Source organism: Lactuca virosa, chromosome 4 (genome assembly GCF_052849685.1).
Source record: "Lactuca virosa cultivar CGN04683 chromosome 4, Lactuca_virosa_CGN04683_v6, whole genome shotgun sequence".
In the NCBI taxonomy this organism is placed as follows: Eukaryota; Viridiplantae; Streptophyta; class Magnoliopsida; order Asterales; family Asteraceae; genus Lactuca; species Lactuca virosa.
This window is the reverse complement of record NC_136429.1, coordinates 161,503,992-161,517,104: the sequence shown is the minus strand read 5'-3', so window position 1 is coordinate 161,517,104 and position 13,113 is coordinate 161,503,992. Positions and strand designations below refer to the sequence as shown.

Here is a 13,113-nt window from a genome sequence, read left to right as displayed (position 1 = left end):
TCACATAAAGACTAAACCAGTCTTTTGCTATAATATTTCCATTTCAATTTGCCAAGTTCTCAAAATTCAGATTATGAAAAGGGATGCCGTAATCATAATCGAATTTTAGAACGCAAATAATGGACCCATATATAGAATTTCCTTATGTTGAGACATTCCAACATGAAATTCATATATATATCCTTGATTAAATACGATTAAAATCTCAATCTAAGCTTTTTAGAATTGAAATGAAGTATAATTTCCTCTCCCTTAATTATAGCAAAACAACTTTTTCAACCCCTGCAACCTCACGAATTGAAACTTTTGTTTTCTATAATTAACATTGCTAACTTGCAACCTTTGTCATAATTATCATGCTCCCACTAACATGATGATTATTAGCATAACACTTATGCTCCCACTAGCTTTGACATGTACTCAGAAATCAGCTGACTTTCTTACCAAAGTTCAGATTTCTGATACTAGATTGTTTTGATAAAACTTTATCAGAATCATACACCTCTCTTAGATAGCTCACATGTGTGTCTAAACAATTTTAGAACTATGAAAAGGGATGTCGTAATCATAGTCTCAATTGTTTAGACCTTTGCCACTTCTCACAAGTCCATGTTAGTGTGCCGGTAAACCACACACGCTCCACTAACGACTTTGAGAATGCAAATATCACAATTGCTATCTAGCTAAAATCTACTTAGTGAAAGTGTTTCCTCACCATCATTTTCATGAATCGGAGAGAAACCTTATGACACTTAGATTTAATAGTGTATGTGTTCTTATCCATGTGAATTTGTCAAAACCATAATCACAAGACAAGGTTAGTGACAAATCCAAACTCATATTGATTAAACTTGTGCAATCTTAAATTCTTGCCATTTGGCAGCTCAGGTGCCTGCCATTGCTTCCAAGTAGTTGTGCAACCAATTGAGAACTCTCAGAACTCCTATGCAAAGCCAACTTGAATAGGCACAAAAATTTCAACACGATAGGTTATAAACCTCAAGTTGTGTGCTAGTGAAGGACTTTAGGTTTTATTCTTGATTAAGTCTTGAAACTTTCAAGAGCTTTAAGACTCTCACTGTCCTCTTGACATATAAGACTCCCTTGTCAAATATTCAAGAGATAGTGCGGATTCTTTATCAAGACTAACACTTTACACAATTGGCCTAAGTTGGTCTCTGTTTTATCCAAAACATCACAACTTACCAATTTCAAATGTACAAGAGTAGATAACCTTTTACTCTTACATTTGACTAGTGTTAACAAACCCTCTTTAAGATATATCACTCAAGTTACAATTTTAGAGTATGACTCTAAGAATTGTTTTGGAACGAAGTATGACTCATCTTTTTTATTTAATCATTTCAACAATTCATGACTCCTCTTCTTAGTCATTAGAATGCACTAAGATGACTTTAGAGGACCAATTGTGATATGGTATCTTAATCATTAAGATGATCATAAACATGATACTAAAGTACTCTCCCATCTTTTCAGATTTGAGAAACTTTTATCTTTCTGCCATACTTTGATTCTTCTTATTCGTTCTATCTCACATTGAAACTTCTCCAATGCTACAGACTTATACTTAAACTTATAAGTATAACCATATTTACTGAACTTAAGTAAATCATGACGAATAGTCTTATTGATCTTTTGTGGTGGACTTGACCAGTACACAAGAATGTGTACTCGATCCCTTAGTCCTTTCCTTATTCACATAAGGAATTAGTCTTAATTTTCCAAGCTGAAAGTTCTCATTCATCATACTATACAACTTGCATGATTCCAAGTTTCGGTCCAATTGAACCTTGGGTGATGAGAATCTTTCCTTATTTGGTAATATTAGACACTACCACAACCGAAAGAATCAAATCCATTTTTCCAATATTGCTATCAATTGAATCTTATAAGCAACAACTTTTCACAAATGCCATTGTAAGGATAAATAAAATCAAAACCTTTTTCTTTTATTTTAAAACTTTGCGGAAAAACTTATCCTTACAATCCATATGAAAACCTTGTTGTTATCTATTCCTAAGCAATATAAATATCATAACTCTTAAGTAATAGCCCAAAATTCTGATCACCGAACCATGCGATTGAAATCCATCTTCGCGATCAGAAACAGCATGTACTTAATAGAGTTAGACAATGGACTTTACCTGAAGTAGAGCCAAACTTATTGACTTTAACATCCTTAGGTAAATTTGGCAGCTTCGTAACCAATGCCCCTTCCTTTGGCAATAGTTACCTATGGACCCTTGATAATGGGACTATCTCAGACTTCGTCTCTCTCTTTACCATTGGGTCAACCGAGTTGACTATGGCCGATCCCTTTCCATTGGGAAGAGAGAGCTTTACTGGATATCCAATGTCATCATTGTCAATGTCCATAGCGTTTTAGGAAGTTGATCTTAGCAAATAGATAAGATCATTAAGGGTCTTGTCTTAGTCTGTTTCATAGGATTCCCAAAAGAACTCACTATGTGACTTAGAAAGTAGTTGAGCCACCAACTTTCTCAAGACTTTGACACCCAACTCTCCCGGCTTGTCAATATGTGACTACATCTCCAAGATGTGATCACACCTAGACCTTGCCTTGCCAATAGGGCTTGAGTGACCTTAAACTTTTTAGGAACTTGTGGGTTAGGGAGAATAATTGGAGGAGGTGAAAGAAGTATGATATCCATGGGACATCATCTTCATTTAGGAAAGCTTGTTTCAAGAGATTTGGGAAGATCATAAATGTCTAGACCAGACATCTTTTTGGGAGATATTCAAGATAGTTGATTTAAAGTCCTTAATATGACACCCAATATGAAATATCAAGGCTAGGACCCACCAAACTATTTTATAACTTAGAAGAGGGATGCCGTAATCCAAGCTATAAAATATTTGAAGGTAGGTGAATGACGATTCACCAATTTCCACCATGAAAAACGAAATAATTTATTAGGTTTTAATTGGATTTGAAAGTCCTAGATCTTTGAGATTCATTGAACTATTCAAAGGCATGTTTCAATCTCGAGTGTGCCCTTCAGGTTTTGTGACTGGGATGCCGAGGATCACAAAACAAGGTGTGAATAACCATGCAAATATACTTGGTACCCTTAATATTTACCCCTTAATCAGTGTGCCGGTTAACCACACACGCTCCACCGATACTATGATAAATATTAAGTTACCCTTTGCCTACCTTGTTAAGTCCAGGTTAGTGTGCCGGTTAACCACACACGCTCCACTAACGACTTAAGCAAAGTACAAAGTGTAATTTCATGGGTTAGCACCAAATTCACATTTTCCTAAGTAACTAAGATTGGGTATTAATAAGAGTTTAGTTACTTAGTATTTATCATTAATACTTTTAATGAAAGGAGAATTATAGTCCTTGTCCTACCCGTTTCGGCTAACGACCTTCCACCAGTCAAGGAAGCGGTGGGTGAGAGTGGACACCCATTAAACTGCCATTTTATAGGCAGTAACCTTATACCCCCCTTATAGACCGGCTTCGTGAATGAGGCCTACTAACGGTAAGACTGACTTTACTCTTATACACATATATAAATATTATTAACTTATAATATTATAAAGTATAAGGGTTGAATTTTAACTTTTAAAATTCTAAGGGCTAACTTGGAATTAAAGTATTCATAAGTGAAAACTTTTCAAATTCCAAAACTTGAGGGCAAGTTTTGAAACTATTCAAAACTAATTAATTCCATAACTTATGAGTTTAAAGTAGTTTTAATTAAAAAAAAAACTCTTCAAGTTCCATAACTTGAGGACAAGTTATGGAAGACTTTAAACTAATTAATAAAAAAAATAACTTTTTTTATTGTAACTTATGGAACTAATTAAGGTTACACTTTTTTTTTAATTTAATGAAGAGACTCTTGAACCTCCATAACTTGAGGACAAGTTATGGAGTCATAAAACCATTTAATTAGAACTAGACTCTTCATTTTGTAACATTTGCCAATTTTTATGAGTTTTATGATTCTAAAATGTGACTTTTCATATAACTTGAGGACAAGTTACAAAAACACACTTTGGAATCAACTCTTAGATTAAAATGGATTGAAAACAACTATTTCACACAACTTTTCTATTAATCTAAGAACCTCATAAGAACAAGATAATTCAAATCATCAATCTTCAAGAAATTAGCATGAACATACAAACTAATACAAATCTTGAAATTATGACAATTATCTTAGAAATTGGATTAGCATGAACATTACCACATCAAAAACAAGTTTATAAGTCCAAAAACATCTTAGGGTAATGTTCCTACTCTAATTCCAGCCAAAACAATCGAATATATGCATCCAACTTGATTTTTCAGCTACTTTTGCAAGTATAACAAGAAAACAAGTCTAGGCTTTGATACCACTGTTGGGTTATGAGCATTCTAACACTCCTAAGTGTACATGCAACCCTAAATACCTTGGATCTATGTTTTCTCTATTATACATACAGTTATGAACATCCAAGGTATTATCCTAATCTAGCATACAAAATAAAATAAATATAACAAGATAGAATACATACCTCCTTGATGTAGAATGTCTTCATGAAGCTTGAGTGCCTAGTGCCCCAAGTGTGACACCTCAAATGGTTCACACAACATCAAATACACTTGGAATAACTTGAGAGAAACTTGAACACTCCTTGAAATCGTCTAGCCCTCACACTCACACATTAGTGCACGATTTCTTGAGCCATGAGATTCTTTTATATGGTGGCTATTAGGGTTACACCATGTAACTCATAACTTTACCCATTCCTTATGCTCCATGGATTTTAACCTCCATGGAGTATCCATGGGTCACCCTATGGACTTAGTCCAACATAAGGAATCTTGGATCACAAGCCCACATATATAAGAATGAATGATTTATACAATCAACCCATATATTTAATTAGTCTCCTTTTGATCACTTAATTAATTCCAAATTAATTCTTGATCAATACTAATTAAATAACCTTATTAATATATTAGAACTTATAATATATTAACCAACCTTAAGTGTTATTTCTCTCATTATAGTCTATCCAAATGCATGATGCCATGCAACCCAAATGGACCATGTCGGGTCGGGTCAAGTCTTACCAATTATAGTTATGGACTTAGACATTAATCCAACATATGTTCCATGTATTTGTCCACACGATATCTAGAACGGAGGACTATATGATCCCTTATCTAGAGGATAGGTTACTGATAAGATCAGAGTTCGACAGCGTCTTTGAGATATACGATTGCTAATCGGATTGTACCTACACTATAGTTACTAGACTTATCTAAGTGGGAGACTGTTGGATTAGTGTCTAAACTTGTAACTATATTTGGTAAGTACTTGACCCGGTTGTGCATGGTCCTTTTGGGTTGCCTTCACCAAAAGCAACTTGACATGGTGATTTATGAATAGAGAGGTTAATATGGTTTATTAATATATTATATGAATAATATATTAAAATAGAAATCATATAATTAAATTAATATTAGACAAGAATTAATTAAGAAATTAATTATGTGGCTAAAAGGCATTAATTTAATATCAGGGACTTAAACTGTTCAAATGTGTGATAGTGGAGTATTGGGCTGAGGAGCCTCTTGGACTAGGCATGGACGAAATTAGGATGTGTCCATCCATAATTTCGGCCATAAGGCCCTATCCCAGAAGCTTCCTTGGATAGCTTAAGGCCTAAGCTGTCCATTAGGGTTTAGGCTGAAACCCTAGCAGCACCAATATAAATAAGACCCTAAGGCTTCCGAATTCCGGCCACTTGATACCCTCGAAAGATCATAGCCGAAATTGTGCCTCTCCCCTCTCTCCAATATCATCCTCTTGCTTCTTTGGTGTTTGTAAGCCATTAGAGGAGTGACACTTGTGACTCTAAGCTTCAAGACAAGAAGATTCAAGCTATTGTTCAAGAGGTAATTAACTAGATCTGTTTTCTTATGTCAATTTCGAATCATGTATGCTAGATCTAGGGTTAGAAAGTATTTGACGAATTGCATGTACAATAGAGAAGCCTAGATCCAAGCTTTAGGGTTTGCATGAGCACATAGGATGTTCTTTTGGCTAAAAACCATCATTGTTGACTACGAGTTGGTTGTGCATTGATGATACGAAAAGGCATCAGTAACTTGATGTTATAAAACGTATCGTTGTGCATGATTTAATGAGTAGTTAGTACAAGCATATAATGTCAAAGTTTATATGTTCCTTTTATCCTAAGAGGATTAAAAGCAATATCCTGGGCCCCTCGATGATTTTGTTTTGACTTATGTGTCGGACCCGGTCAGAACTAAATTGATGTGTTCAATTATGTTCTATGTCAGACAAATCGGAAATCGGGAAACAAACTGCAGGACAATAAGTATGACTATGTTCCATGTATTTGTCTGCATGATATCTTGAAGAACAGAGGAATATATGATCCCTTATCTAAAGGACGCGTCACTGACTAGGTCATAGTTTGACAGCGGCTTTGGAAAGCTACGATTGCTAATCGGATTATGAAGATGCATTGGCAGTTATAGTTATTAGACTTATCCAAGTGGGAGACTGTTGGATTAGGTGTCTAAGCCGATAACTATAACTGGGATGTACTTGACCCGATAGTAGCATGGTCCCTTTGGGTTGCCTTCACCAGTGCAATTTGATAGGATGGACTTTTGAGAATAAGGTTATTTATGATTTATTAATATATTATAAGTATAATATATTAATTGAGAAATCATATTATTTAATTATTATTGATCAAGAATTAATTTGGAATTAATTTAGTGATCAAAAGAGACTAATTAAATATACGGGGACTAATTTAGTAAATTAATGATTCTTATAGTGTGGGCCAATGATCCATGGTTAATTAGGATGGGCTAAACCAATATGAAAGTCCATGGAGGTTTAACCCATGGAGCCTAAGTAATATGAAGGGTCATGGTGCATTAGGGTTTGCATGGATGAAACCCTAGCCTTTGTAACTCTATAAAAGCAAACCCCTAGAGCCAAAATCGGTTGCCCCATTCATTCTAAGAGAGTTATAATCAATTTTGTGCTAACTAGCCTATTCTCTCAAGTCTCCTCTTGCATTTGGTGTTTGTGACACATTAGAGGCATCACACTTGAGGTTCTAAAGCTTTCTAAGGCCAAGAACTACAACTACATCAAGAGGTATTCATCTAACTATGAGTTTTATATTGTATATCCTCCATTGAATGCTAGTTAGGATGTATGCTTTGGAAAATTGAAATTGTATGTATAATTAGAGAAAACACATATCCAAAGCATCTAGGGTTGCATGTGCACCATAGGAGTGTTATAGTGCTTAAAACCCAACAGTTTTCGCCCTCAAGATTTGGCGACATTACCTTTATGGGGTCCGGTGTACTATCTACACAGATCATAAGAGCCTGAGGTATCTATAGGACCAGTTGAATCTGAATATAAGGCATCTTATATGGTTGGATGTGGTGAATGATTATGATTGTGAAATCCTTTATCACCCGGGGAAGGCCAACGTGGTGGCCGATGGTCTCACCCGCAAGGCGGTTGCTGCCCCGATCAGGGATGTGTGTTTGAGGATGACGGTGATTACCCCAATCTTAGAGAAGATTCAAGTGGCTTAAGTTGAGGTTATGAAGGAAGAGCACCAGAAGAGTTAGTGCATAGTGGGTGAGGTGTCTTCCTTTGATTATGATAGCCGGGGGTTATTAACCCTTCATTGGAGGGTGTGGGTTCCATAGTGGGGTGGTTCGCGTCAGGTTTTGATGGAGGAATCGCACAAGTCAAGATTTTTTATTCTTACTGGAGCGACAAAGATGTATAGAGATCTCTGGATCGACTATTGGTGGTCATTCATGAAGCAAGATGTGGTCTGGTACATGGAGAGGTGCTTAACTTGTAGGAAAGTCAAGGCCGAGCATCAACGACCTCATGGAAAAATGGAGTCGTTGGGTATTCCCGTGTGGAAATGGGAAGAGACTATAATGGATTTTATCACCAAATTGCCTCGGACGGCGTGCGGAGTGGACTCGATATGGGTCATCGTGGATCGATTGACCAAGAGCCCGTATTTTATTCCGATCCAGGAGAGTATTTCGGCAGAAAATGTGGTTGATATCTACATTCAGGAAGGGGTGGCACGGCATGGGATGCCGGTTTCCGTGGTCTATGATAGGGATGTTCAGTTTACTTCTAGGTTTTGGATGAGGTTCCATGTGGAACTGGGTACTCGTCTGCATTTCAACAAGGCCTTCTGTCTGCAGACTTATGGTCAGAGTGAGCGGACTATCCAGACTTTGGAGGACATGCTTCGGGCATCTGCTATGGATTATGGCGATAGTTGGGATATCTATCTTCCTTTGGCGGAATTTTCATATGACAACAATTATCACGCCAACATTGATCGACCTCCTTTTGAGATGCTCTACGGGAGGAAGTGTAGGAGCCCGATATGTTGGGGTGAGATCGGTCAGCGGGTCATGGGGAGTACGGAGGTAGTACTTAAGACGATAGAATTGATTCAGTAGGATCACAACAAACTTCAAAAAACAGAAGCCGACAGAAGAGTCACGCAGATAAGAGGCAGTCCGATTTGGAATTCCAAGTTGCACTACTAGAAAAACAGCCTTTTACGGCGCGCAATGTGTGTCGTAAAACGCTCAGACGACGCGCAAATGCGTTTCAAGGAAGGCCCGGTCATAACGAGAGACAGCACGCTTTTGCGCGTCGTCAATAGACGACGCGCATCTATGATGCACAGTTACGACACGCATTTACGACGCTCATTTATGACATGCAATGCGTATCAAGGAAGGCCCTATCATAAAGGAAGACGACACACATTTACGTGTCGTAACCTTACGACGCACATTTACGACACGCAATGCGTATCATTAAATCCCATGTCATAAAGGACGATGAGACACATTTTTGCGTGTCATAATCTTAAATTTTTCAAAAAATATATATTTTTATTTATTTACTAATTTTCAAATTAAATTAACATTTAATTTCTCCTAATACAAAATAAAATATCATATATAAAAATACAATCCATTGCACAAAATTAAATGTCATACAAATAATTGTTTCAATAGTAATAAATGTAATATCAAGTGTGAAGGAGATGAAAATCATCAACAAATAATAGTAGAACCACAAGAACTTGGTCACCACCTTCACAAAATCCGAGCTACTTTGTTTGACACTACACACATCAACAAGACCTGTAAATTTGAATCATGCAACCATTAGATTCACATATTGAGAAATCAAAGTATACGATGTTATTTCTTACATTTAACCTTCTTATATGTAATAAGATGAAATGAAAGTAGGATGCTATAATAAACACTCATATATAGTTTAGTAGGTTAAGACTAGTCCACATTTAGTCTATTAAGTAAAATAAAAAAGAAACAAGACTTCAATTATAAGGATGAGTATGGGTTAGAAACCTCCACCGCCATAAATGCCTGAGTTTTAAAGCTTTCCCCTGTATCTGAAACACAAATTGTGTAAAAAAAACATCATATTAAGTTGGCATCCACATCAACCAAGAGATGAAAAATTATCTATTTATCGTGCAATCAGTCGCTAACTTGCTATATACAATATATAAAATGTTTAAAGAATGAAAGTTTTAACTAATAGTAAGAAAGCAAATAACAAAATGAGGTAATAAGATAAATATATGCAAGTGAAGCACCAAATAAGACACTTACCTTATAATTAAGATGAGAAGGTGGAAGTAAGATAGACCTCAAGAAGAAACAGTCTGATAGGCATCTGTAACCAACTAATCTGATGATCGCAATTAATATTTAGTAAGTTAAGAGTTTTTTGGACTTTTAAAACATGTCATACCGTAATAATCTAGCATGTTCTTCAGCAGCTTTTGACTCAAAAACATGTTCCTTAGTTTCAGCAAAAAGATTTTGAGCTTTTTCAATGAGTTTTATACGTGGAGTATGAAGTGGAGATCCTCTAGTTGCCATTGGATTCTTTGCTAATTCCCATGATTCTTTCCACAACAAGTAGGCAACATCCTACATTCAACAACACTTAACTACATACAAACTTCTACTTTTGTTTTACCAAATCAAATCTCAGTGTTTATCAAAACAAACTTACATGAAGTTGACCAGTAGAAAGAAAGAAATCCTTGAGAAACTCATGCTTATAGCACCTGAAATAATAGACACATTCATAAAAAAAAATCTTCATATTCTCATATGAAATTAAATAGAAAAACTTATATAGCCTTTACCTTGCATAACGTATAAATAGATCGCGTGTAATAGGTCTAGCTTGTATCATTCCAAATAATTCCAATGATGGTCTCTATACAAGCCAATAATTTGAGAACTTAATTTTAGTATTATTTTATAATTAATCAAATAAGAAAACAATAAATACCTTCTTCTATATATGAAAGAGAACAATCTAAAAAAGATTAGTATCACCACTTTCAGTTGCTTTAGTCAGGGTTGTATCTTCTTCCCCAATGCCTAGTAACAGAGCAACCTGGAAAAGTGATATTCAATCATATTATGTACTATATCATTCATTCAATTTTGCATATATTGAAATTTTCAACTTCATATATAAGTAATAAACCCTAAACCTGCTTTGAGGATAGAGGTTCATGTTCAACAAGCATAGCGGCTAATTTCCTCATGCTAGTCTGATCTGCATGAGCAGCAACTGCAGCATAAGAAATGCTTCTGCACAATTTTAACTGAAAATCCCAAAAAGTTAGCCATTGACATTTTTTACTGTACTTTAATCCTATAAAACTTTGAACAAACCTTATCAAGTAAAATTTCAAGGAGAGTAGCATCAGGAACTGCTGATGATACTGTGAGCTTTGAACAAGCCCAGTGCATGATAACCACTTCCTGCAGAATAAGCCTAAAAAAGAATCAATCCACCAATCAAAACTGAACAAGTCATATCATATATGATATATCATAATGATTAGTAAAGAACAATACATAAAACTTACTTGGTTCATTCTAAGATAATCTGATATCCTGAGTGCCAGGAGATGTTGGTGGGCATTAACCAATCGACCAATCAGAACTGATGGTGTAAGCAACTAAAGAACAGATTAAAAGCATTAATGTAATGAGGAATAGTTATGAAATTGAATATGTTTAGGTGATAAAAAATACCTTGTATTGATGTATGCTTAGTGGAATCTCCTGAATGCTCTCACGTTGAAATTGGCTGCCAAAGCCAACTAGATATCACTATCGTTAACAAAAATTAGAAAAACTTAAAACTTAAAACCACCACCACCATTTATAAGCTTAACATTATCAGCTACTCTCAACTCTTACAGAAAGCTTAACATTATGGCAAAGGGATGATTACTAGTTTCAGACCAACATATTTTACATGAAAAACTTCACTTGCATTCAATAAAGTTATTTCAAGCCTTCAAACATCAAGTTGACAAATCAAATATCCAGATGATTGGTCACCATATCCAATAACAGAAGAGGGACTGCACGAAAGTGAAAATGGTATTTGAATTTGAGGGAGGGTTAGTTTAGTAATTAAGAAAGAGAAAGAGTAGTGAACTAGCCTTTGGGAAACTTGCAGTGAGGGGGACTGTAAGAGCAGCAAAACTCTCTTCTTTCCGTTTCCGATGATGTTCTGCCTGATTCTGTTGACTGGAGGACCAAAGGTGCCGTCTCCCCCGTCAAAAATCAACAAGATTGTGGTGAGTGAGTTATATATATATTTCTGTGCTATAGTTTTCCCTCGCTCCTTTTTGTGCACGTACATTTTTATGATTGTGGGCGCTGTTCTCTATTCCAGGTAAACATGACCTCTTAGAAACTTAATCGTTAGACAAACCCAGGGTTGTCCATTATATTGAATCCCATACAATAAATAAAACTATCTCAAATTACATGGATGACATGCTTGATGGATCCCACTTCTGACTATTTATGCATGTATATGTTTTCACATATATATATATATATATATATATATATATATATATATATATGTATATGCATGTATACATCTATATTCACATGTATGCACATATCTGTATCTGTATACTACTCTGTTTTGACCAAGAAAGAATACTAAAATTCTTCAAAAATGGTTGAAGAAGACAGCTACAGCACAATAACTAATGATCTGAACTCAAACGCTACAAATCTTTTGACCCTATGTCCAAAACAACTACAAAGTTACAAAATATAAATACATGTCAGAACCAAAACCGACCAACACAACTGGATCTAAAGATTGTATACCATGTAACACCTTACGTGAGGGATTAGCGAATACATAGTTTCCAGGAGAACAAAACCCCATAAATGTGTGACTAATATGCAAGAGATGGCGTGAGCAGGAATCCAATAATAGAAGAGGGCCTACAGACTTGTTCCTTTTTCACTTAATAAAAAAAATCAGGCGAATAAAGCTTTCCCTATTAAGACCTAACTTTTTACAAAGTTTCTCTCATTTACTTCGGTTTTCCTTCCATACAACTTCTACCTTGAATTCAAGACTTGTCATCATGTGAGGTTAAAATGTTTACTAGACATGTGAAGCAGAAAATAATGGAAGATGAAGTTTTACGTTCTCGGGTGCTATTTCTTTATTTGACTAAACCATACGTCATTCTTATGTAACCTAAGAAGATGGAGTGTATATAAACTGGGAAAATTATACAATTGGAAGATTCAGCAACAAAAAACGTACCTCATCAACCTTCACGATGATCTGATCAACATTTTTCCCTAATTCCCCCGCAACAGCAGGTTCGCCTTCGGTTCGAACTTTCGGAACGGCTGCATCCATTGTTTCCATTTATTCTTGAGACTAGGATCCACGATTGAAAGACTTTTGGAATAGTAGATATATTTTCCGACGCAAACAAGCTCCGGTGACTGGCCGTAAGTGTGTCGTCGGTGATGTCCGTCGTTGGAGAGAGAAGAAGGGTTTGGAAACAGGTGGGGGGTTTTGTCATGTGAGATAATTACAGAAAAAGTAAAATAAAACGGTAAAGGAAAATATAAGTTACAAAATTTCTCGGCGTAAAAGAAACCTGGTGGAGAAGGAG

General features: G+C 35.7%; 2 protein-coding genes across 2 annotated transcripts; both read right to left on the bottom strand.

Annotated features, from left to right (window-relative positions):
• Positions 1 to 9,233: 9,233 nt before the first annotated feature.
• Positions 9,234 to 10,521, bottom strand: LOC145168590 (protein VACUOLELESS1-like). Its single transcript, XM_079087368.1, has 6 exons — positions 10,440 to 10,521; positions 10,291 to 10,364; positions 10,155 to 10,209; positions 9,888 to 10,069; positions 9,746 to 9,819; positions 9,234 to 9,522 (listed from the first exon to the last, which is right to left on the bottom strand). The coding sequence occupies exons 2-5, from the start codon at positions 10,338 to 10,340 to the stop codon at positions 9,753 to 9,755; spliced, it is 354 nt and encodes a 117-aa protein (XP_078943494.1). The 5' UTR covers positions 10,341 to 10,364; positions 10,440 to 10,521; the 3' UTR covers positions 9,234 to 9,522; positions 9,746 to 9,752.
• Positions 10,467 to 11,480, bottom strand: LOC145105305 (protein VACUOLELESS1-like). The gene is made up of 6 exons (XM_079042432.1): positions 11,424 to 11,480; positions 11,198 to 11,252; positions 11,029 to 11,121; positions 10,832 to 10,921; positions 10,648 to 10,761; positions 10,467 to 10,547 (listed from the first exon to the last, which is right to left on the bottom strand). The coding sequence occupies exons 1-6, from the start codon at positions 11,441 to 11,443 to the stop codon at positions 10,467 to 10,469; spliced, it is 453 nt and encodes a 150-aa protein (XP_078898558.1). The 5' UTR covers positions 11,444 to 11,480.
• Between the last annotated feature and the right edge of the window lie 1,633 nt (positions 11,481 to 13,113).